Source organism: Scleropages formosus, chromosome 5 (genome assembly GCF_900964775.1).
Source record: "Scleropages formosus chromosome 5, fSclFor1.1, whole genome shotgun sequence".
In the NCBI taxonomy this organism is placed as follows: Eukaryota; Metazoa; Chordata; class Actinopteri; order Osteoglossiformes; family Osteoglossidae; genus Scleropages; species Scleropages formosus.
The window spans coordinates 12,443,226-12,469,976 of NC_041810.1; the positions used below are offsets into that span (position 1 = coordinate 12,443,226).

At 45.9% G+C, this 26,751-nt stretch overlaps 1 protein-coding gene across 2 annotated transcripts in view; it reads right to left on the bottom strand.

Moving 5' to 3' along the window:
- adgra3 (adhesion G protein-coupled receptor A3) overlaps positions 1-24,523 on the bottom strand; it is a 30,169-nt gene extending 5,646 nt beyond the window's left edge. For both annotated transcript variants that reach the window (XM_029252285.1, XM_029252284.1), the window contains exons 1-13: positions 24,232-24,523; positions 11,117-11,188; positions 8,615-8,686; positions 6,060-6,131; positions 5,840-5,911; positions 5,365-5,525; positions 4,743-4,956; positions 4,439-4,603; positions 3,032-3,233; positions 2,040-2,189; positions 1,782-1,943; positions 1,488-1,682; positions 76-289 (exon numbers count right to left, since the gene is read on the bottom strand). In XM_029252285.1, the coding sequence (XP_029108118.1) occupies positions 76-289; positions 1,488-1,682; positions 1,782-1,943; positions 2,040-2,189; positions 3,032-3,233; positions 4,439-4,603; positions 4,743-4,956; positions 5,365-5,525; positions 5,840-5,911; positions 6,060-6,131; positions 8,615-8,686; positions 11,117-11,188; positions 24,232-24,437 (1,957 nt within the window). In that variant the 5' untranslated portion in view covers positions 24,438-24,523. The remainder of the gene's footprint in view (positions 1-75; positions 290-1,487; positions 1,683-1,781; positions 1,944-2,039; positions 2,190-3,031; positions 3,234-4,438; positions 4,604-4,742; positions 4,957-5,364; positions 5,526-5,839; positions 5,912-6,059; positions 6,132-8,614; positions 8,687-11,116; positions 11,189-24,231) is intronic.
- Positions 24,524-26,751: the final 2,228 nt, after the last annotated feature.

Genomic DNA, 26,751 nt, shown 5'->3' on the forward strand with positions numbered 1-26,751 from the left:
GTCTAAGTGTCAGAAGGTGGCCGGTTCTAATCCCAGAATGCACCCGGTGCTCTGATCTCTTGTTCCGAGACCCACCTATCTTGGTAAGGATAACGGGAGTGGCCACGCTCCTGCGCTTGCCCCCCTCGGACAGCAGGCTCCAGTTGCCCGTGGAAGGGAACAGCTTGCCGTTGCGGAAGGCCAGCAGATGCAGCTTGTAGACAGTGTCCTCCGGGGAGCTTCCTGGGTTGGGCTCCTGTGAGGAGAAGAGCGAGGGTGGAAGCTGGAGTGAAGCTTCGACTACCGTGTTCTGGGGAAAAAGAGAGACAGAAACATCACAGATGAAACCAGCCACATTCACACAATAGTATTATTGTTGTTGTTATTACTGTTAATATTGTTATTATCATCATCAAAGTTCACCCTCATGCTGATGACCTCTGCTGATCAGATACTGGAATAACTTGATATTTCAGTACATAATTATTTTTACATCAGTACTTGACTTTTTTTGTTATTATTTTCCAGATTTAAAAAAAAAAAAAAAAAAAAAAAATCAAAACAAGAAACTGGAATAGAAATTGTTCAAAAGAAATAATTTAAACGCTGCAAGTGGTTTTCAACCATACGACTCTCCATACATAACATAAACTTGATTGAACTGAAAGGAATTTTATTACACCAGCCACTTCCCTTTTACTAAGATCATCGTGTCTTATTTTGACGTTATGCTGTTTTGTTAAAGTAAAACATTTTACTTACATACAAGATTACAGGTGACCCTAACATCAAAATGATTTTCTTTTTTTTTTTTTAAAATCATGTATATGATACACTGGAATGACCAATCAGTTGCATGACCGGACCCCCCCGCTCACATTAGTCCTGTCACACAATGACAAACTGGTGGTATTATTATTATTATTATTATTATTATTATTATTATAACTGAGGGCGGCATGGTGGCACAGCAGGTAGCGCTGTCACCTCACAGCACCAGGGTTGTTGGAACGTAGGTTCCAATTTGGCTCGGTCTGTGTGAAGTTTCTTGTTCTCCCCATATCTACATGAGTTTCCTCCAGGTGCTGCAGTAATGTGTGAATGGGTGAGCGAGTGCGTGTACGTATGGCTACCCTGCGACAGACTGGCGTCCCACCCGGGGCGCGCCCGGCTTTGGCACTGCACTCAGTGATTACAAGATAGACTCCGCACGATCTCGACTCTGACCGGGACAAGCAGTTAATGAAAATGGATGGATATTACTATTGATTAGAAGATGCTTTCACTTGCAACATTCAGTTGTACGAAACAGCTGTACTAAACAATCTCAGCTCAAACTGTTCAATGGCAGAGCAACTTATTTGCTCTCAGCACAGACTTGCAGAACTGTGACTCTGTCCAGTGAACTCGATACTAGATGTGTTGCGCCTGTAAACGCGCAGTGAGCGGATACGGACCAGAGAGCTCTGCTTTTTAACTCGAAATGCGCTCGATGGGTGCGGACGCACTTTGATTGAGGAGAGGGTGCTTGTCACGTTGCACTTGAAGCTCAGCTGCCGGTCCAGCGTGATGTCGGTGTCGCGGCCACTCAGCTCCCTGATGGATGTGCGCTCGGGACTCAGCTTCTGGAACAATGTGCAGGTCATGCCATTGAAGGTGTTGGCCTTGATGGCATGGGCCTCCAGGGCGATGTTGGGAGATGTCTGCGAGGAGAAGCGTCCATTAGGAATCAGCAGCATCACGGCATGTTAATGGTAATGTTCGGCTTGTCGGGGACAGTGGCGGTTCAGGAGGAGACTGACCGTGGAGTAGACCTGGGAGCCGGAGGCCAGGCGGTGGCTCACGATCCTCTGTAGACACTCGACGATACGGGAGCAAGCTCTGGCCTCACGCTGGGCCAACCACAGTACACGCTCATCTGCCAACATGAGGTTGCTCGCGATGTCCACCATCACATCGCCCAGCTGCAGGAAGAGTTGCCATGGTTACAGACACACACATACACACACAGCCATAGTTGCCTACATGCTCCTTCATTACATTATCCAGTTCCACCTCACCTCCCTGTATTTCTCTGCAAACTTCCCGAACTTCTCGATCATCTGCGCCACAAAGATGACGTCCATCTTGTCTGAGAAGTTTGCAGCCTCCACGGTGTAGACCAGCAGCTGCCGGGCCGTGGTGACTGCGTTGGTCAGGTTCAGAGGCATCTACAAAGAAAGAGGCGCTCAAGGCTGAGGACAGGTATATATGTGAACAGATGGTTGAAGGACCAGAATTCCAGTTCAACGTAGGACTCGCACCAAACCTGTGGAATAAGACGCCCTACTGGTTCTGGATGTAAAACCATGTACTCAACTTCCCGAACACACAGAGCATTCTTAGCCAGTACTAGAACTCTAGGCTCTTACAAAACAGCCTGTTCTTTTTCTATGAATTATTATTATTGTTCTTGTTGTTATTATTATTATTTCTGACCTTTTCCTCCAGAGTGACTTACGCTGATTTATTTTTACAGCAGGGTAACTTTTGCTGTATTTTACTGCATCAATTCTGGGTAAGTACCTTGATCAAGGATACTACAATAGGTAGTAGGATTCAATCCCTGGCCTTTGAGTTGCAAGACAACACCTCAAACCACCACGCCACCTGCTGATCCTGGTCCTGTTAGTAACTGTTATACTTATTGACATTTATTAGTTTAACTGATGCTTTTTTCAAAAGCAACTTACAATGTTAAGCTATTTACATTTACCCATTTATGCAAATGGTTAATTTTACTAGGGCAATTTTTAGGGTAAGTACTTTGCTCAAGGGTACTACAACTGGAAATGTGATTAGAACCTGTGATTTTCGGGGCCAAAGGCAGCAGTTCTAACCATTACGCTACCAGCTGCCCCTTTTCTGTGTAATATAATGGAACATAAATTAATACATAATCAAACATCAAATAAATGTATACATATATATTATATAAGTAACGATAAAAAAAAAGTTTATATATAGTGCTGTGTGTGTTTACCAGAGGGGGAATGTGTGTGTGTGTCTTTACCTGATTGATAATGTGGAGCACGCGAGTGACGTCCTTCTGGTACTGGCAGCGGGAGTAGTCCTCCTCTGCCCAGAAGCCGGCCGGGTCACAGCGGCGCCACGCGCGCCGCTCCTCCGCTGAGGAGCCAGAGTATAGGCCGGTGCCAGAGGCCAGGCGGTGACATGGCAGGTGCATGGTGAGCCCAGCCAGGGTACGAGGCCACCTGTGTGGAAAGGAGGAGGGCCATAATTAAGGACTCAACAGACAGTGAAGCATCCAGGATCTTATAACCTGGATGTTGCTGGTTCAGTCTCCAATCCCTAATCCTGTTGTACTAACTAACCCTAAGCAAGGTACTTGCCCTGAAATGCTACAGTAAGAACACACTGATATATGGATTGATCAAATACTGTAAAATACTTCTGTCAAAATTACCAGATAAGAAACAAAGGAACAACTTCAGTAGTCCATTGGGGTTACCTTCATTTAAAGGATATATGTTTGGATAGTAATATGTTCAATATTACTGAATATATTGAGGACAGCCGGTAGCACAGTGGTTAGAGCTGCAGCCTATAGATCCAAAGGTTGAAGATTTGAGTCTTACCTCTAGCTGTAGTAACCTTGAGCAAAGCACTTACCCTAAACTGCTGCAGTAAAATTATCCAGCTGTATAATTGATAAATAACTGCAAGTAGCTTAACGCTGAAAGTTGCTAAGCTAATTTCTTATTCACTTTCACTCTCTTTATAACTCAGAACTCAGAATCCATTACACTGAATCTCCTGTACTGTAACATTACAAATCAATTAAGAAATTAAAGACAGTAAATTGGGATGTAGCATCTGGGGGAAAAAAAAAAAAAAAAAAACTTTTAATGATAGTGAGTCATTTACTAGCTAGCTGGCACTAACATCTGGTTTTAACACTGGGGCACAAAGGGCAGAATGAATATTAATAAGACAAGGAAAGAATCCAAGTTACTGAAGAATATTTGGGAGTGAAAGGAGTCTTGAGATGCTATGGGGGGATTTCAGTGCACTGCTTGCTCAGCTAAAGGTGTCTATTCAATTCACTTTCTCTTTTCAAATCAGAAGGTGGGATTAGAACCTAGTACCCGAGAGGCTGGCTGAGCTGGCTTCCAGAAGCAGCATCTCTGCTTCCTTTGTGGCGCCTTCTGTTAACCCGCTCGGACCAGAAACTCACTGGGAGAAGGGGTAAGACACTAAGAAACGCGCTGCCACCAGGGGGTGCCGGGAACAGCTCACTCAGACTGACCCCCCACCGTGAACATATGAGACCCCCCGCTGATCAGGGCCACCCCCTCCCCACGAGAGTCTTTACTACAGCACATCTGGAACAGCAGCTTATAAAGTCAAAAACAAAACCTCACACTTTCACCTTGTCACTGGAGACCTGCCCCCTCACCTGAACTCCCCCTTGTTATTGGAGACCCGCTCCGGTGGACAGTACTTGGCAGCGCTCTCCAGCACCAAGATGGGCACAACGAGGGTATTGTTCCCACGGCTCGTCCTCACGCGGCACTCCCAGTTCCCCGTGGAGCTTGGCTGGATGTTGGAGATGGTCAACGCACTGCGGGAAGTAGTGAAGAGAACGTGTGGTCAGCATGAGGAAGACTGTACACTAACTAACACACACACCACTATAATGTGAACACACAGCAATGGAAGGGCTCTTCAGAGCTGTATTCGAAACAGCACAGTGATGCTACCTGGCAACAAGCGAGCAGTTCTGCACCACTTTCCTCTCGATGAAGATGCCCATGGAGGCGTTGGGCTCCACCACCCTGCCATCCTGGTACCACAGAACCTGCATGTCCTCATCTACATAAGAGGCCAGGCACCGAAAAGGCAGGCTGTCACCCCGGAAGACGATCTGCCGCTGAGATGGGGTCACCTGGAATGATGGCAGCTCCAGGGGGGCATCTGCCAGTCAGGGGTCAGACACAAGATCTGAGTAGCAAAGATCCACAGACTTTTGCTAAAAGAGCACAGTCCCAGTCACTCTGTGCCCCGTGATGTACTGTGTCTCAGGCAGCAATAGACTGGAGTCAGAAGTAAACCTCAGTACTGTGATTAAGGATTTATGGTTCCTGAAAACCTGCCCGAAGATCCCACAGCGATTCGGTTTGGACCTTCACACTCAAGTGGAGTTAAAAGAGTCTGTCAACAAAATTTGCTCAATTGCACTTTGAGCATCACTTCTCGAAGCATCTTATTAAAGAACTGTTGACCTTTATTTGATTACGCAAGAACAAGGCATTGAAACCCACAGTTGTCATCTTTTTACCACAGTTGAACCGGCAGAGTAGAAACTGAAAGAATGAGCTGTACCGCAGGTAAGGAGTTCAGGCTTCAGAGAGGTGATGAGCTGACCCTGCAGGGAACGCGGGTACGAGCAGCGGGTGTTTCGCACCCCTATACTACGCCCCTTCAGCCAGCGCAGCAGCCAGCGTAGATTGCAGTCGCACAGCAGGTATGGCGACTCAAACTCCCTGGGGATAGAGGAGGATGAGGTGAGTGCTAGACAAGCCCTCGCAGAACCACTCCCGTGAAGGACCAAAGAGGATATGCTCCCACCTAAGGCACTCCCCTAACAGTTCGGCCTGGACACACCCCCCGCATATAGCCACTTCCCCTAGTGGTCAGGACTGGATATGCCTACACACTCCACCAGTCCCCTGCTAGATTAAACAAGATACCCCACAAAATCTAGCTAATCACCTACTGCCAGACCAAGCCATACACACCTGCACACATCCAGTCCCCCTAACGGTCAGGCCTGGACACACACACGGACTCTACTTACAAAGTCTTCAGTGAAACGAGACTATCGAAGGTCCCTTGTGCCAAAGAAGAGAATATGTTCCCTGAAAGGTACCTGAAACAAATGCACCGAGTCACGGATATGAAAGTACTCAGAGCAGACGGTTCATTTCAGAATGATGCCACTTGGGTCAAATCAAAACCCCTGACCTCACTGAACCCGGAGCAGGGTGGAGATCGAAATGGAGAGGACAACTACTCACAGCCTGGTGAGACTCGGGAGGCCTTTAAACACGTCCTCTGTCAGGCAGCCAATTCGATTATTGGACAGGTCTCTGCAAAAACAGGCATGCGCGCGCGCACACACACACACACACACACACACACCCACCCAAAACACACGCACATGTACACAGGGATCAGAGCTCATCATTAACCGAAATCCACCTATCCAAACACCATTATGGATGCGCTACGTAACATGTTGTCAAGATAGGAAAAGATATTACACACAGCTAAAGATTACACATAACCACTGTTTCCATTTTTCATTCCTTCAAATTGCCTTTTGGAACAATTTTGGTTGGAGTCGTGCAAAAGCGTAAAAGCTGCCAGTGACTATTCCCACTGTGCTGCCCTGGGGCTTCATGGTTGAGCTTAATATGATTATTTATGTCAAGCTGATGAAAGCCATTATCTCCCTTCACACACCTCAGATTCAGACAAACTTGTCTAGCTGGAGCCGTGCTTGAGGTGAGAGACATGATTAGTATTATTTGTTCATCTATATGTCACTTTTTTCCAAGGTGACTGATAATGCGAGGTTTGTACACTGAGCTACTTTCACTGATTTACCCATTTATACAGCAAGATAATTTTGACTGTTTTTCTCTTGATGAAGAATTCTACATTGGGAGGTGGGATTCAGATCCGATTCTTTTGATTGGAGGGTGACAGCTCTAACCGCCACACCACCTGCTGCTTCTATAAATGCCAGCATGACTGAGACAGGAACATTGACTTCAGTTCCTTACCAAAAGAGATTCAAGAACCTGGCCCCGGAGCCCAGAAGATGAGCTGCATCCCTGCGATGTGAAACGACCACCCCCCCACGTGCTCCTTCATCCAGTTGAGGAGTGCCTGGAGCCACGAGGTGCGATACGTCTGCGATCTGGGCTCGCTGGTGCCCCCACCCGTCTGGCCGTCCCCCAGAGGCGTACATTATGCTGGATTATGCTGCCTAGAGTCCTCGGTGCCGGGTGGAGCAAAGGAAAGGAGCAGGGCGTTCCCCAGGTGCCACGCTGCCAGCAGTTTGAGGGTTTGGTCGGAGCCAAAGTGCCAGGTGAGGATTTGGGCAGAACCCACCCCGGATAGCGCCATAGGTGGGATCAAGTGGGATAAAGTCAGAGGTGAAAGTACAGGGTGTGTCCTAGACAGAAAGGGTCCTGATAATGAACTTCAGAACACAGCAAATAAAAGAATAGCAGGGGGTTATACAGACACACATAGATCCTTTGTTAGGGTTTCTGCAACTAAACTGGTTGGACAGGGGCCTCTTCACCCGCTTCAAATATTAATGAGGTATTTCACATAGTCATGGTGCAGAGGCTCCATTACATCCAGTAGTTGCAGCTGCCACCTTATAGCCAAACAAACTGGCTTCGAATCCCACCTCTTGCTGTAGTACCCTTAATCAAGGTACTTAACCTGAATTGACGCAGTAAAAATTACTCAGCTGTATAAATAGGTAAAGGGAATGTGGTGGTACAGCAGGTAAAGCTGGTGCCTCACAGCTCCTGGGCTGCTCAGTGGGTGTGTAGTTCAAGTCCTGCTCAGGGTGCATAGAATTTACATGTTTCTCTCATCCAACGTCGTACCCGGGAGTCGTGGACGTCGGGAGCGGAAATGAGGGATTGCGGAGAACGAGAGACTAGGAAGGACAGCTAGGTTGCTGTGGGTTCACTCGAGTGCTGGAGAGACGGGTTTTTCAAATGAGATTCCGCAACCAGGGTGTGCAGGTGCGGCTTCTTTATGCCCCGCTGCTCTGATTTCGGGTGTGGCTGTTCAGGGCGAGGTTGTGGGCGTGACAGTCCGACTGAAAAGAAGGAAGTCTTTGTCCTACCTCGGGGCTCACGCGCTCTGCCCACAGGCCGATGAACCGCTGTAGACGTACAATGTTTTGATGCGCGTCACAAAGCAGCGCCTGTTTGTTCTTACAAAACATTTTATGCGACTTGAATTTTTTATATAGTAGGCTTTACGGGGGGGGGGGGGTGGTTCGTCAGTATGAGTTGTGTACAAGTCGGACAATCGCAATGTTATTCTAAGTCACTCGGTGTCTTCTCAAATCTCAGACTGAGACAGACAGAACCACAGACAGCGAGGTGCCTTAGGCGACTGACAGTGCAGACACCTCCCACAAGTCCTCTGTTAACCAGAAGCAAACTTGATGGACATGTGTAAAGACACCTGATGATCAGCAGGCAGTGTACCGGTTAGAGCTGTTACCCTCCAGTTATAAGTTCGGGGTTTAGATCTGTCTCTGCTGTAGTAGCCTTGACCAAAGTACTTACGTTGAATGATACAGTAAAAACTGCCTTGCTGCATTGAATGGCTTAATGTACAAACCTCAAATTGTAAGTCCCCTGGGCGAAAGGTGAAGAACAAATAATGATAACAAAACAATAGAAAATAAATATTTTGAAATGACCCAGTAGTTTGAGTGAGCAGCATGAAATGTGTATAAACGGAAGCCAGTTGCACTCGTCACTATGACCGAACACAAAGATGACTGAGCAGACTTTACAGCTGTACTCACAGTCTTTTGAGGGCTGTCAGTCCCAGGAATGCCCCAGGCTCGATGTGGCTGATTATGTTGTTCCGGATGTCTCTGTCAACCAGAAACAGAACAGGTCGTGATCGGTTCCTAGGGTCGGACCACACAGTCGCGGTTAGTGTCAAACTCTGATCCTGCATGTCAAACACCGAATGCCATCAAATTGCAAAAGTGCCCGATGAGGAACAGAAGCGTGTGTCACCAAAGAAATGCTTGCTCATCAGTTTCTGCTTCATTTCCAACTCCAAAACCATGTGTGGTTACATCACCTTCACAAAAGCTTCCATCCAAACTGTTTTTCACAATGTTTTTGAAGTTTATGAAGCCACATAGCTCACAGTCAGCGTGGTCAACCCCCCCCTCGAGCCACTCAACGGCAATGTGGTCAGCACTAATGGCCATCAGGAACCACTGGGAAGGAGATGCCGATTTATGCCATTCTAACTTCCCAATTATCAAATAAGCAAATACAACTTTACAACTGTAATTTACACCACTAAAATTATCAGACTTACACTGCCAAAGGGATCAGCAGGTAGCATCGTGGGCAGGGTTGTTGCCTTTTCAGGGGCAACAGATGGCATAGTAGTTAGACCTGTCGCCTTGCACTTCCACCTCTTGCTGTAGCCTTTGATCAAGGTACTGTGGTGAGTGTTTATGTTTTTGTCAGGTGTATAAACCTTTTTTCCAGTGACAGGTGCCAGCTGAACGTGAAGCACATGAAAAGATGTTAGGAAATTGAACTAACATTGGCTTTCACAGGAACACCTCCAAAATCAGACTCTTGCTGCATACCCGTCCCTCGACCATCTCATATGGCTGCACACAAATACCTTCAGACTTCACTGAAGGGTTGGAGGAAGCAGAACTAGTTAGATTTACAATTTTTTTCTGCATTCAACCTGTAGGGTGATTGCTGGACTGACTGAACAGTATACATAAAGGTGGCTACGAAAGCAGCATTTCCAGACAGCCCACTGTTTTTCCCAGATGGAGGCAACTGACAACTCCACGCATTCTGGATTGGAGCCACATCCTCGCGATGGGGTTGGATGTCAACGATAACCGTGAATTTCATATTCTTGTGAAAGGATGTTGAGGTGTTTCAGCTAGACAAAACTGTCTTATTTCTACAGCCAGAGTGCAGTTGGCAGGACAGAGTTCACCGAGATGGAAACTGTCCTCTTGGCCGCCAGTTGACATCCTGCAAGCCTCTCTAAGGCCATTCATTTAGAACGCAGCAGGGTCAGGAGTGCCTTGGATGGAGGGAAGACCTCAGCGTGCAGGGACGAAAGAGGGAAGGACATAGCATGGCTCTGGCAGGCTGGTTACTAGGACAACACAGCCTGTCCCCCTTCTCCTGTGATGGTACAACAGAATGCCCCTATGAAGCTGACAAGGAGCTGGGAACATGTCAGTAGATTGGCCCCAGCAATGCTCCCCAACTTGAGGGCAATAACCCCACCTCCACTCCAACGAGTGACCACTTTGATCCTACCCGCACTCCATGTGCATAAGCAATAATCCCACAACAGTGTCACCGTTGAAAATCCCAGTGCATCTCAGGCCCTCACGAACATTATAATAATCAAAGATCCTGAGCTGAATTAAACTACATTCAAAAGAGCATGCTGCCCCCTTATCGGCGACCTGTGCCAGACACACCCCAATACACTCCTAAGCCCCCAAGTGAGTCTGACAGAGGTGAAAGATGACCCATAAAGGGGCCAATGCCACATGAACTGCCTGTCTGGGTGGATCCCAGTGATTCCGTTATGACCCCATTTTGGGCAAACCATCAGCAAATCGCGCGCACACCCCGCGGCCCCCAGGACCAATCTGCTGTCCTCCGAAACACAAGACCTGAGAAAACGGCACGGAAAGTACGCGTGGAAAATTCCACTTTGATGCAGTCATATATTACTCCAGTCCCTCAAAAAGCGGGCTTTTAACGGTCAAGTTATTCAATCCGCATGAAGTAATTTTAAAGCAGTAAATCGAGACCCCCTCCCACACAAACACACACACAAACATAAAGGACAAAAGCATTTACTTTAATTCCTTGAGGAAACATAACCAGTAAATTCTTAAGAACTCTAGCAAGACTTATCACTCAACGGCAGGAACCATAACTCCTACGTACAATTTGAGCAATACCGCTTGTGTATATTTTTGATGCTTTAGATAGTACCACTGGGTGCTTTACAGCTTTACTGTACAGTATACTTGTAATTTCAGGAAAGTTTCCTCTGTGGGAGATGCCAAAACTCAAGGCTAGACAGCAGGAAGCGGTCGTTGACCTGGGGTTCAAACCCAGCTAGGACGAACGCATATAATTTTGAAAGACCGTGACCTACACGTGCATGTGTGAGCATGAGCCGCAACCCCCACCCCACAACACACACACACATCATTTCACCGTAAGATCGCGGCACAGATTTCCGTTGGAGGAATGAGATCCAAACAGGAAGAAGACACACTTACAGTCGTTCCAGCATTGAGAGACCAGCAAAAGAGCCGTTCTTCAGTTCCTCGATTTTGTTGTTGCTTAAAATCCTGTTGGGAAAAAATAACAATATGATATGAGAGTCAATTTCTCAACATCATACATGATACTGTTTGGCCAATTGGCAAAGCTGAAAATATGCACAAGTAACAGCATGATATGGAATAATGGAATGAATCTGACATAAATGGGGAATTATGAATCTCAAACATGGTAAATGTAATACTAGAGTAACCATAATCCACAGTCACAACCTTTTCCTGAGAGCCATATGAAAACCACATTGTGTCCAGGATCCTGTGCATGACTGTTATTATTACTAGTAGTATACCCACCCCTTCCAGGAAAAAAAAATCACTTCATTAGGCAGCCTTGTTATTAGGGGATCCAATGAAAATTATTTCTTATGGAAAAATATAATTGGTTTCTGACAGAAAAACAATTCCACTAAAATTAAAAATTAATAAATGTTAAATAAATGTTTTTTGTGTTACAATTATTACAGAAAACAAGCTATTTTACATACAAAAGCACTTTGAACGATATAACTGAATCAATATTTACATTTTTGCACTGTTTATTTCTGAAGTTACCATTGAACCCTCTATTTTAGTTGTGTAAGGTTTACCATAATTAGTATTGGGACTGGTTGACACTGTTCGTGTAACAGGAAGGTAAAAAGTAGTAAGTATACAGTAGTTGGTTTTGATGTGGAAGAAGAACAGCATCCGCATGCCTGGCAGAGGGAAACATACAGTAGGTGGTAAATAAAAACCTGTTGTGGATGTAAAATTACCTTACCACACACACACACACACACACACACACACACACACACACACACACACACACATTGACTGAAACCGCTTGTCCCAAGCAGGGTCGCGGGGAGCCGGAGTCTAACCCAGCAACACAGGGCGTAAGGCTGGAGAAGGAGGGGACACACCCAGGACGGGACGCCAGTCCGTCGCAAGGTACCCCAAGCGGGACTCGAACCCCAGACCCACTGGAGAGCAGGACCCCCAAATTACCTTTATACCAGGGGAAAAAAAGTATATACTGTATTTTCATAAACTGTTGTAACAGGTTTTTGTTACAGCAAGGATCTTCTCTTTGTACAGCAAGGGTGTATTAGCAATCTGAATATTTTGGAAATTGTATTCTGTTCTTTGCGACACAGCGAACACATCACAATTCCAGAAAAACCCTTTGATCCCATTTCCCTCATCCAGATCTCACAGAACCCCAGGAGCTATTATACTCTTACTCTGGCGACTGTAATCACCATCCAGAGATCTCTTTACACCCCCCTCCCCACAACAATCTGCATTGCCCATCTTCATGCTGCGTCTGGAAAGCCACAACAACGAGGGTGAGGAAGCGGAATCCCCCAAAACAACGACAAGCCCCAAGCTTTGAAGAGCACCTTGGCCTCGAGAAGCAGTGCCCGATTCATTGCTGCAACTCCTTTCAGAGGTAAACAAATGAATAAAAGCCCTTTTAGCGGGAAGAAATTTCATCTGATTATCCTGATGGTGGTAGTTTTGTGACGCGATCATTGGCAAAGGTGAAATAAAATATGTTCCTGTGCCGTTTTGTACCTGGGAGCAAAACCCGGCATGCCCGAGCCTGCATTTATAGTACACAATAAAATTTTATATATTCGGTTCAAAAGACAGTAATCTCATGAACCCTTTAACCACATCAAAGCTCTGAATGAAGCCAACAGCCGAGTGCATCATTGGAGCCAACGCAACATGGTTGAACTCCTTTCCTACGTGTTTATCATCAAGTTCACAGGAAAACCTGACCCATCCGAACAGTGACATTAGCCATGTTCTGCCTCAACAAAGAAAACACAGCTCTCATTTCCTCGAACACACGCATCTCCTACAATGCAAACACACGGAAAAGCCTTCAGCTCCTCAGAACACAAACGTCCCCCCTTCAGGTTCTGGAAAACTTCCAAGCTGGTTCGAGGCACTGCAAGATGACCACCGAGGTTATTACTCTGCCTGCTTTGCAGACTGTTCTATCCATAGTGACTTGTACTATTTCCAGTTGTTCGCTTTAACCAATTTATACAGCTGGATTTTCTCCATCAAGAGGGAAATCTGACCAGTCTCCCATAAAAAAAAGAAAAAAAAAAGAAAATCCTGGCCACAGGGTAGCTCCGGTTCCACCTAAACCCATCCAAAATCACATTCTTACTCCAAAAGTAATACAGACTTTTCTCTTTGTTGTTGTTCTCATTTTCCCCGACCAGGAACTGGCGAACTGAACGCCATGCTTCACGTAACATAAGCTTTCCCATTACTCCATCCCACACGGAGGAACACACACAGGGCAATCTCCCAGAAGACCTGTAATAAGTCTGAGATGTTTGCTATAGGGGGGTGGAGAGCAAGCTCGTTGTGGTTTGGCCGTCTTTGGGATCTCTTGGCTGCGATGGCTCAGCCACAAAGCAAATCCATCACCCCCCCCCCCCCCAAATCTGCAGTCATTACTGGTCGCTGAAAGATCGCTTTATTAGATGGTGCATAAGCTTGGACGGACTGGACGCCTGTCTTGTTGGGATAAGGGAGTCTGTGAAGCAGCACAGTGCTAAGACAAGTGGTATATAAGGAGAAGCTACAATAATGTGCAACCCAGACCTTCCATTAGACTGATCTAATAGCAAATGATCTTCAGAGGATGCGACCTATAACGCAGAATATCACAACAAGGCACAATTAATTACTGAAATCAACATTAAATGATGGGGGGGGGGGGGGGGGTGATATGTGCAAAAAGCTTTTAAAATTTAAAACACAAAGAACTCAGAGCAGGTTAAAGGATATAAGGAAATTAATAACACGAATAACCATTTTAACAGTCCTGTTTGAATTCGCCATTCTACAAAATGATAGTCATACCATTCTGTTTGTCTTTAAAAGAAACCCTCAATGCGGTGTACGTGTTCAGACTGTGCTGTACACAACAGCATTACATCACCCAGGTTTGCTTAGAAAGGAGGAAAGCCACACTGTGCCTCAGCTTTTCAAAAGGTGCATTCCTCATACCAAAGGTCATAACACTATATTACTATGTAACGCATTTGACTAACCAGCCCAGTCAAAAGCCATCAAGTTGTGGCAAGGGATGTGTCTGGCTTTGGGAATTCGTTTAATTTCCTATAATCTGTATAAAGTCATCTTAGATTCTATGGAGAATCTATGAACCGCATTCAGCTCATCTGCGTTCCAGCAACGTACCAATATGCGGTTCTAGAAATTCACCGTCTACCTTACTGTCCCAAATTATCCCATGCTGTCACCTCCTGTATGTTCCACAGATATGCATCAGTCAGCTCACCAGAAATGCTGCATCACAGCACGCCTCATGCAAGATTACAACAAAACTTTAAATGCACTTATGTAACGTAAATGTTTATATGTATCTCAGAAAAAAAAAAAACTAGGAAGGTGATCAGGAATCGTGGATATTCTGATAAAGTTTCATACAGCTATTCGTGTGATGTACATTGCTTCATATGGTGGAAAGAAACTAACTGCACTTAAGAATCACGCATCTGCACCCGTCTCTATTCCCGCTATTGTAACGCACACGTTGTGTTTTCTATGAGATGTAAGTTGCTTTGGAGAAAAGCGTCTGCAACATGAATACATGTAAATCCACTGTATTGAAGGAAAGGCTTAACTAATATTCACAGCATGGTACTGGGACATTGCCAGCCTGAAATTCACAAAACTTGCACATTAAAGGAATTATAATAATTTTTCTACCATTTATGATTATCCAACTGAGAGATAAGTGGTTTTCAACTTCGCTTCCTAGACTACAATTGCTTGCCTTATTTGTTCGAGCTGAGCTCTCGAATACTCCATTTAATCGTTGACTTATTGCATTGCACCTTTCTGCCAATGTTAAACCATCAGCCGTGGAATCACTGTCATTTTTAGGAGTGTAAAACTAAATTAGTACCGTTTGAAGAATGCCAGTAACAGTGGAAAAATCAGAATCATGTGTTTCTTCAAATATAGCGTGCCATTCTCCGTTACTACGATGAGTCTATGCAACCCCAATTCCAAAAAAGACGGGACAGTGTGGAAAATGCTGATAAAAACAAAAGGAATGATTTGTAAATTTACTTTGACTTTTATTCAAGCAAAAACAGTATAAATACAAGGTATTTCATGTTTTACCTAATCAACTGCACATGTGTTTCTTCTGAAACCGATGCGTGCAGAACAAGCTCCAAAAAGAGTTGAAACGGGGGTAGTTCAGGACTAATAACGATGTGACAAGCTGAAATAACAGATTACAAGTGCATGGCTGCGTAAGCAGAGAGTGCGGTACTAGAGTGGCCCGCCTGCAGTCCTGACCTGTCTCCGGTTGAGAATTTGTGCCGCATTAAGTACAAAATACGGCAACGAAGGCTCCGTACAATTGCATAGCTGAACACCTGCAGAATGGATGAATGGGGGAAAATTCGGCTTACTAAACTTAACCAACTGGTGTCTTCAGAGCCCAAACGCTTAATATGTGTTATTAAAAGATATGGTGATGTTACACAGTGGTAAACATTCTACTGTCCCAACTTTTTTGGAACGTGCTGCAGGTATCAATTTCAGAATAACATATATCTTCAAAAAAAACAATGGAGTTGATTAAGTTAAACTTAATACCTTGTCTTTACATTGTTTTTGTTTGAATATAAGTTAAGGTACATTTACAAATCACTCCTTTGTATTTTTATAAGCATTTTTTCCATACTGTGCCAAATTTTTTGGAATTGGGGTTGTAATGCAATGACTCTTAGCCTTTAAGTAATGAAGTTAAACAAATAATTACCCTAAACAAGGTTCAGTACTAGATTATTCAGTTTTAAATACATTTTAGAAATTATTGAATAAATGTAACATTTTAGAAAAACACAAATTCTGCTTCTTGCTATTAAAACTCAAGCCTTGATGTACCTCTGCGGACACTTGAGTTCATTCATTTTAAAAAAAACTGCCCACGATTTTGAAATAAAACAAATAAAAAATACTGACATAGACCGCCACTGACCGCTTAGAAAAATAATGTACATGAAGCATGCTTTGAGAGGGTTATTAAAGGGCTGGCTGGAAAAAACAACCCCCACCCCAACCCCACACCACACTCAGGGTAGTAGTCATGCAGTCATGCGGCACTGAAGCTGCCAGTGTAGACCCTGGTGGTGTACTCCCCCAGGAGGCTGTGGTCCAGGAGCTCTCTCCCATGACTGCGGCATGACCCTACGATCCTGGAAAACCATGGCACTCTTGGGTTTCTGGTGATCATTAAGGGAAGTGAAGGAATCAACATTCAAATATGGGCCATGGTGACCTCACCCAGATAGGAAAGGGAGCTACCTTCAGAATTAGAGGAGGCACACCCTGGGCCCAAAAAGCCGACCCAGTGTCCATCTGTAACAGAGATGGGCAGTGCTAATTTGACTGACCTCCTCGTTTGAGTTATGAAGGTGTGAATGCAGAAGACTGGAGTTAATGCTACGGCTGGAGGCTATGGATCGGTGGGACGCAGCACGCTGTCTAATAAACACAAATAATGTCTGTGGATCACTTCATCCGAGGCCCAAACTAAACCCATTATCAATGCAGCGGAAACTCCTTTCTCTGCTTATTATCTCATTCCCCTTTTCATGCACGACCATCCATCTCTGCGGTCCCTCAAAATGATCTGTTACTCTGGCTCCTGGTAAACAGCCCAGCAGGCCCGAGACCCGTATCTCGTCAAAACCCGAGCGGAGGAGAGGAGATTAATCTGAAAGCACAGGGAAATTGGCGGAGTGGAACACAGTTTAATGGTGGAAGAATTCTTGAGTAAAGCGTAACCATTTAAAGGGCTGCAGCCATACAGACTGTGATCTTCTTGAGAAGCTGACTCAGGTTTGTGTGCTATTTAACATTTGAATCATTTCATATGCCAGGCACCCGTGCGTCCAAAGCTTTGGGCAGAGAGCAGCGGACAGGCCCAGGAGGGTGCGGTCTTTGAAGCGGACCGATAGGGTCGCTCGACGCCAGCTCGGATCACGTGCTGATCTGTCCTCAGACGTACGGGGGTGAGACAACACCTGTTCTCCCTGCCCCAGCTGTTTACACAAACTGAGCAGTTTAGCATAGCCACAAAATAAAAATAAGTAAGAAGCCACAAAATGCCTACTAACATCACCAGCCCACATTCATTATTATTTTTATCAACATCATTTTTCCATGAACTGACACTTTTCTCCGAGGTGTCTTGCAGTGTTAACTTTAAAGCCGATTCCTTGAGACGCAGTGGACTTTGCGGTGTTTCCGTTTGAGAACCTGACCCCATACGGAAGCAGCACTTGTGATTTTTCATTTTAATTACATTTACTCGTTTATCTGAAACTTTTCTGCAAAGTGACTTCTGATTTTAAGCTTACACTGATTTACCTATTTATACAGCAGAGTCAGAGTTTTTGCTCTATCACTTCAAGGTAAGCATACTTTGATCAGGGGTACGATAGGAGGGGTGTAGATTTGAACCCTGGCCCTCCGATTGGCAGGGCACTGCTGTAACTACTCCTCTTACAAGATAGCATTCCCTCCACTAAGGACTGATAAAGGATCAGAGAACTCTACTGGAGATCACGGGTGACAAGGAGTGGCCAGGATAAACAGCAGGTCCAGCTCTTCCCCAGAGATTGACCAATTTGTCCTCAAAATTTTAAAAAACTTAAAGCTCAAAGGCGAGACAAAGGAACATCCTAAAGACTTACAGTGGTAGCTTTGAAACCAGAGATGAGGAAGAGGTGGCAGGATCCTGGCCACAGCAGGGTTTGCCAAACAACCCTCAGGCTCTGACCTCCTGAGGATGATCCCTCCATGAGAACAAAGAGGAGAACCTTTGGGGTAGGAGGAGCAAAATGAGTGCAACTGCTCCATCTCATAAAAGCTGAACCATAAAGACCAGGATAACCAGGAGCACCTGGGTGAGGGGTGCTTAAAGTGGGATGCCCTAGGGAGGCTCCCCCCTCAGACAAGAGAGCTGCTTGTTCTCTTTATCAATGAGCCATGTGACTTTAGAGCAAGCAGAGATAACATTTACCTTCAGTGTGCATTCCACCAACACAGCGATCCTGAGCCAGTCTGTGCTTTTATTGCAACTACCACACTAAAGCTACACCTTATATACTAAGAAATAAAGACAAACATCTGCCGGTCTTAAAAACTTAATACAAATCACGGGCAAAAAGCTTGCTGTAAACACAATGAGCTTATTCTTTCACACTGCTCTGTGTAATGTGACCGTATCGCTGTCATAGAACAGATCAGATACTTGTGTTTTTTTCTTTCCCTGACATTTGTCAAGGTCTGTAGTTAGATGCAGCACCAGCCTTGCTGCCCATATGTGACGATCACAAGATGTATGAATTGCACAAACAAACACTCTCACACTCCTGCCTCTGCTCTGCGTTTTCCAGCAACCACCATGGCCTCGCAAACTGACCCCCGTGGTTGTATTCACACAAACACACCCACACCACAGCCACAGAAGGCAAACAAAGGGCACTCCCTCCACCCCAAGCGCAATCCCAGCACCCCTGGACATCCAGCAGACATGCATGACAGGAAACGCACCAACAGAGGCGGTCAGCTGATTCTCCCACTCGGGGCGGTCAACAAACCAAACTCCGTGTTCCCCGTTTCCTTTGCTGTGCACCGTTAATGATCATTTATATAGTTATTAAATTATTCAATTGTTTCATACTGTCATTTTTATGATGTCCTCTGCATTTCAAGGTCCCAAAATGTGTATTTATGAGAAACACAGACTGAAGCTCAGCTTGCCTTTTCAACTGTGTTACTTGCTGTTTTTACCAACTAGCCCCCCATATACACACTTTACCACAAATGCAGAATTGTACAAGCGCACACACTTTCTGAACCGCTTGTCCCATACGGGGTCGCGGGGAACCGGAGCCTAACCCGGCAACTCAGGGCGTAAGGCTGGAGGGGAAGGGGACACGCCCAGGACGGGACGCCAGTCCGTCGCAAGGCACCCCAAGCGGGACTCGAACCCCAGACCCACTGGAGAGCAGGACCCGGTCCAACCCATTGCGCCACCGCACCCCCCTACTGTACAAGCAGCTCTGAAAATTAACTGTTGGACACTTTTGGACTTTTTGAACGAGGCCGAGCAAATAAAGATGTCTCGCGTTCCAGTGGGTTTTCAGAAATGCAAACCACAAGAAATGAAGGCAATGTCATTTTCAGATGTTCAGACAGCAGCATGGTCTATCAGAACTGCATGACCCCATGGAGTAAAAATAACCCGGTTGTGTCTCGGTGCTGTTTCAGCGTCGAGCCGTGTTTTGTCAGTCCCCATGAGTCCTAGCCAAAGTCAACTGTGTCCATTAACCACTCTGCTGCAGGGACCAGATCAAACCTGGCTATTTTCCTCCCTTGTGGACACTGATCCTGACTTAAACCCCACCATCCAGCCCTCCAGCTCCCAGGGGGGTCTGGGAGAGGCCCCTCAAAACAATAGACCAGTTGCTGCTGTGGCTCCATCCGCCTCACAGTCATACGCTGCCAAAAAGTCATAGACTGTGTGGGGTAATTGTACCTGTGAGATACCTGAGTCACTCAGGAATGGACTGAGTCGCAGATTCAACCCTGCCTCCGCTCCCTACGTGCCACGTTTAGACATTTTTTTTTTTTTTTTGAACAAGACTGGGTCAAAGCAACACAGGGAAAGAAAATAATACACTGAGAAACTGCAAATACACACAGATACATAAAACAGCAGCAAAAGGACAAAAGATTACATAATTTCACAGGTATGATTACGCAGCACTATGTAATAAGTTCCAGAAGGGTGTCCAGACACTGCAGAATTTCTCTGAATTGTCCTGCAGATCAAATGTTAATTTTTCTACCAGAAGGAAGTTAAACGTTTTGATCATTTACATATTTATAGAAAAAAAAAAAAAAAAAACTTCAGGCACAGAGCATAACAATAAAATACATTTTCCTTACAAGAATAATCACATTACGTTCCAAAACGTCATAAAAAAGAACTTGGGTTGTCATTCAACAACTGTTTTTTGAATGGTTATATAAGTAAGCTTTTAAGACAGCTTTATTAGAATTATTTTTTACAACAATCACACATAGCAGCCAGGTGTGAGACACAGCAGGACGACTGACCAAGTCAGGGCAGATTTTAGGAAATTGATATTTTTTTTTTTTATGTACAGTATGTGAACAGGATAGGAGAAGCAGATTTACATCCAGCTGCTTTGGCTCCTGCTGACATATTCAGAAACGTCCCATTTCATTCGATTAAGGACCAGGCAGACACCTTAAAGGTAGAAAATAAAAACTTTCCCATTTCAGCTTGGCGAGAACAGAAGGCTCCTTGTCTGGCTAAACCTTGCATCATTCAGGCCTCCAGCTCCAGGTCATTAACTACTGTGTAATTCTAGTTTCCACACAGGAACAAACAGTGAGGAAAAGGCAATAAACTGGTATTACCATGGAATTTTGGCAGCAGTGATGCCACTTCCACCAAAAACACTGAAGCGCTGCACGAAGGTATTTGCTTTTTTGCTCATTGTGCTATGCTGGGCTTCACGGGTCCAGAAACAACAAGGAACTGATCTTCACAGGAGTGTGAAATATTTCAAGGTTAAAAAATTAAACATAGTTACACACTCTGACACAAACAGCCCCACCTGGACCCTCAGACAGTCAGCAGCGGCTCACACGGAAAAAGGTTTAAGCCGAAAGGAAGCATCGATATTTCGCAACACCTATGAGCGTCAGCACAGCTCGAAAGTCATAAGCACGGGCTTCTCCAATGTGGGGTGTGAAAGGGGGTCTGGGAGGCAGAGCCGTTGACAGAAGCCACTGCCAACCCGCAGCATGACAAAAGTGGTACGAACATCGCCTTCACACAAATACCCCCTGCGGAGCTGGTCACAGGGTGGTCAAAGGCTGGAGACGGAGTGAAGACTGGACTCGTAAAGGACCATGCAGCTATGTTTCTTACATTTCATTGTATTCATTTTTTCTAAACTCTTTCCCTAAAATGACTTACAGTGTGAGGTTGGAACACTGAGCTCCCGATTCTGATTTGCCCATGTATAGAGCAGGGTAATTTTTACCGTACAGTCCGAGATAAGTACCTTGATAAAGGCTACTACAGCAGGAGATGGGATTCTAATCCAGGCTCTTCAGCTGCAAGGTACCAGCACTAACCACTACGCTACCTGCAGTAATTACTAGAAAATCGAAATTTGAAAGTAAGGGAACACGCAGCCGGATTGCATGGTGGTGCAGCAGATACAGGCACCTGGGCTGTTCAGCGTGTGTGGCTACCCTGCGATGGACTGCTGTCCTCACCAGGGTATTTTCCTCCTAGCCTTGTGCTCAGCGATTGCAGGATAGGCTCTGGACCTCCACGACCCTGACCAGGACAAGCAGTTAGGGAGAGTGAGCGAGTAAAGTGAAACTGGAGTATACAGCTAAACAAACACTCCAAGTTTAAATGTATCAAAAATTGTGGCATACAATTAAATTCTCCACAAGTTAAAGATTTCCAACTGCAGAGCTTCCCATGTGGAACCGTGGGCGGTTTCTTGGTCCACTGCAAGAGTAACTGGTACCACGGTGAAACTGTGATTTACAGGGTCTGGGAAGGGAAAAATAACGATTCATTTCATGTAAAAAGGTGAAGTGGCCCAGGGGGCTCCACCGCAGACCCCTGAGCAGGATGGTCATCACCCCCCTATCCCACAGGAAGTACCGGGGTGACACCAAATCCACAGGAGGAAGGGCAGCCAGTTTTACGAGCTGTTAAACCCTCCCCAAGGCTGATCCTCAACCGAGTGTCGGATTCCCCGACGTGTTCGGACTGAGCGCGCCTGTCCATCTCCAAAGCTCTTTCCAGTTTCACTCCAAATTCCATCGCATGTACCGTTTCCTGTCCCCAGCCGCTGAACCTAAAGTGTCCACTTAAAACAACACGGACGCAAAATGTCTGGAAATGCGGCACAAGTTAAAAAAAAAAAAAAAAACAACCGTACAACCATAAAAATGGGTTTAACTGCCTGGTTTTGTTCAGACGAGGCCCTTTCAAACGAGCAAAATGAAGGCTTCCAGCTTCCCAGCGCTGTGTTGTGGACAAGAAAAAATGTGCGCCGCAGGAGCAGGCAGCCACAAACCACGTGCACAGCCTTTTCATACCTTCTTCCATCCACAAAGTGTTTCTCCCTTCACCCCACGGCACGGGGACCTCAAACACAGGGCGGTACGGCGCTCTGCCAGCTTCCTCACGTGGGCCTGCTGCTCTCCAGCTGCTAATTCTAGCCTGGATCTGGGCTTCATTCACACTTACCTCACATGACCAAGTGGTGTTTAGCACCTGAACACACCTGTCAGCTGGGAGCCATCTGCATTGCGTACACGGTACAGCACAGTAACCCACACCATTAAACACAGTAATGCGCCAGAGAGATTACACATCCAAACACGGTGTGCAAACAGGGTGCAATTTCCTTATGTTGCATCACATGGACAGCAAATGGCACAGTGTTTAGTGCTGCCACTTTGCACTCGAAGGACCCAGGTTCAAATCTAACCTCCTGCTATGGTACTCCGATCACCGTACTTGCCCTAAATCCATACAGTAAAAATTACTCAGCAGCATAAATTAGTATAATATTGGAAGTCCTGCACAAACCTCACACCTTAAGTCACTTTAGAAAAAGATGTCAGTTAAATGAATAAATGACAATACTAATGAAGCAAGCAGAGACCAGCAGCTTGGCACCGGATGAACTCCAGTTACCTGTAAAAATTTAAACAAAACACTAGTTGCAATTCCATACGAGAGGACTACATATTGTAGCAAACATTATACAACAGAGAGCACAAGAAACAGCAGGGAGTGACACCTAATTCCACAGGTGAAAGTGACCTTTGTCTCATTTACAGGGAAACGCAGGTCATCTCGCCACCTGCTCTGTCTGACCAGAGCGCTGCGGAAACCAGCTGAGGCCGGAAACACAAACAGTGTTTATGTACACAGACCAGTTTAGCTTGTCCTTCCCATAGTAAAAAAAAAAAAAAAACATGGCCCAAGGTTCCATACCTCTGTTTTTACTTTCACTTCTCTACAAATCAGAGCACGATTAGTAAAGCTCAGTATTAATCGGCGCTTCTGAAACACATTTGCACAGCAAAATTCTGCGCGTCACTTCAGCTCCCTGGCAATAAAGTAACTTCTGATTGTTTTTAGAAGTTGACCGATGCCACAGCAACACTCAAAACACGCATGACCCTGAACTTCTCCGAAAGCTTTATATGCAGGGTAATGTACGTGTTTTAAAAAAAATTACGTCATTTTATTAATTTGATGCGGGGGGTGCGGTGGCGCAGCGGGTTGGACCGGGTCCTGTTCTCTAGTAGGTCTGGGGTTCAAGTCCCGCTTGGGGTGCCTTGCGACAGATTGGCGTCCCGTCCGGGGTGTGTCCCCTCCCCCTCCGGCCTTACGCCCTGTGTTGCCGGGTAGGCTCCGGTTCCCCGCGACCCTGCTTGGGACAAGCGGTTTCAGTCAATGTGTGTGTGTGTGTGTGTGTGTGTGTGTGTGTGTATTAATTTGATGCTTCACTCCAAAGTATCTTTGTGTTAACTGATTTCTGCTGATCTACCCATTTACACATCTGGGTAATTTTTTTACACTAACAGTTCAGGGTACGTACCTTGATCAAGGGTACGACACCAGGAGGGCCCCAACCTGGGACATTCAAGCGCAAGGTGATAACTAACCACAAAAGCCACATGCTCCCCCTAATATAAACATAATGTCTCAAGGTAGCAACTTGAAAATATGTAGACACCTACAAGTACCAAAACTCAGAATTATTGTAGGTAGTAAAGACCCAGTCTGAAGTCTTTTTTTTCTCAGCTGATCCCAATTCATGGAGGGTCAGTCTCAGTGTGAATGAGGGCATCATGTTAGGGTTCATCTGGAGAAAGATGGATGGATGGATGGATGGATGGATACTCACAAGGTCACCGTCCTGTTGGGCAGCCACTCTGGCTCCACCACCTGGCGGAGCTCCAGGTTGCTGCAGACCACCTTCCTGTCCAGACCACCTTCGGCGGGCTTCTTCACTCGCTCCTCGTAGGACTTACAGTCTGGGGGGAGAGCGGATCGGACGCCACCGAGGAGCAGCACCGGGATCCACAAGAGATGGACGTCCACAGGCCTCATTTCTGACCCGAGTCCAGGGAGGATGTGCTCATGAAGAGCAAAAGCCACGAAAACCACAACTGTGCCAAGGCGCTGGTGCTCCTAGAGCAGAGGCTGCAGCTGGGGCTCCTTGAAAGGGCCCTTCCAGCACAAGAAAAAGCCCCCAAGAGCCTCGACCCCCTCCACCACGAGTCTCCGTCACGTTATTATAAGCATGTGCTTCTCCAAGACGTAGATCTCATCTTCTCTTCCATCTCCACACACCTTCCTCCCCACGCGTGGGTCAACAGAGCCGGCCGACGGCCGACTCCACATCCTCTTTTGTCTGGGAGAGCGAAGGGTTTCCCATCGCCTGCGTGGACAACATCCACATGTGACCACCGACTCGAGTGCGTGCGATCGCCACGGAATGACACCCAATCGAATGTGTTAAACCCGCACGAATGTATTAAGTCAGCGTGAAACACTGTTTCCGATCCACGTACGTCGTATCAAATAAACACGGAATACGGCGCATCCGACTTACGTAATGTACGAAATCTGCATGGACTAAAATGTATCCGAGTTACTAAATGTATCAGATCGACAAGGAACACTGAATGTATCCGATCCACACGTGGCCATCGCATAAAAACAAAAGAACTCGCAGCCACACACTCGGATCGCACAGCGCAGCGTGTCGTGTCGTGTCGGTCCGGAGCAGATCTCAGCCAGCCAGGGGCTGTGTGTGTGTGTGTGTGTGTGTGTGTGTGTGTGTGTGTGTGTGTGTGTTTATCACACACTCACACAGCCGCACGTCCCAGGAATATTCGCACAAACTCGAGCAAAAGGTGCTCTGTCTCTCAGCCCTCGGAGACCCGGCGTGTCCACGAGCCTTCCGTGGGGGGAAAAGCACGAGGATTTCACATCATCCCGTTCGTGAAACGGAGAGAAAAAATATCGCTGTTCTTCAGGTCGAACGATGCCATCGATGGCTGTATTCCTGGAAAGAAACAAACACTCCACGGCTCTTCTTCATTACTAACCCTGATACTTAGGCGCTCTTCACGCTATCGATACTCTGTTGCTTACTGTGTTTTCAGAATCGCGCTTGTAATCCGCACGCGTGGGGAAATGGAGAAACCCAGCGCCGCGATTTCCAAGATCTCATGAACTAACAATGACTCCCAGGGTTCCCATTCAGTCAACCCCCCAACCAGAGTCGCCCCCGCCCCCCAAGGTCCGCCCCCACGCCCCCCTCCCTTTCAACACACACAAACACACACACACACACACACACACACACACCCCGCCCACGTCCCGCCCGCAGGATCGCGTGTGTTTCCATCAAACTTCTTCCACGGGGCCGGAACGTCTGTCAGAATTGCTGGACTCGTGTCTGTACCTACAGGATCCTCAGGTTGCCAGTTGGATATGAAAAATGAAGTATTATCCTCCTCCTTGTCCTTCACTTCTGGGTTTTACATTTACTCATTTGTCTGATGCTTTTCTCAAAGTCACATACAATTATTTACCCAGATTTATACAGCTGGGAAATTTTACTAGAGACATTTAGGGTCGCTACCTTGCCCGAGGGTTCTACAGCTGGAGGTGGGATTTGAACCAAGGACCTTGGGTCTAAAGGAAGCAGTTCTAACCACAACGTTCACGGCCGTCCCTGGTTTTACATATTAGGACATAACAACTTACCCTCATCTAGCCCACACATCTAACCTGATATGACAAAATACACACAACTGATTTTACTCTGCTGTGACTTATTCACCCAAAAATAAGTCAGTATGCCGAGGCATGTGTGAAAAAGTGCCTCGTCGTGGTTCTATATCCTAGATAACCCTTCCTCCTTCAGTAGCAAAAACCTGAAGTCGTTGACCTCTGTATGAGTTTATTGATCTCCTGTAGAAATCAAAGAAACTTGCAACTCCTCCCCTTAAGGCAGTTTGTTCACACACAGCTATTTTAAGGTCCCTAATCTGTACATTTATACAGTATTTATTATATTTATCGGCATTTAGCAGACACTTTTCTCCAGAGTAACTTACAAATTGGGGGAAACAAAAGTGAATAATTTACACATGTATACAGTACAGTAAATTTTACTGTATCAACTAAGGATTATTTAACCTCTGTAACCGCTGTGTAACCTCGATCAAGAGAGCTACAGTCGTGGTGATTCGGACTCAGGTCCCTGGCTTGCAATGTGACTACAGTAAATGCTACACCACCTGTAAGCCCACCATGTAAAACCATAGAACTGAAAGACACAGTATATTCACCACACATCACTATGTCTCCTGTAGTTTAAGAGTCTTGTTGAGCTGTAGATGTTCACATC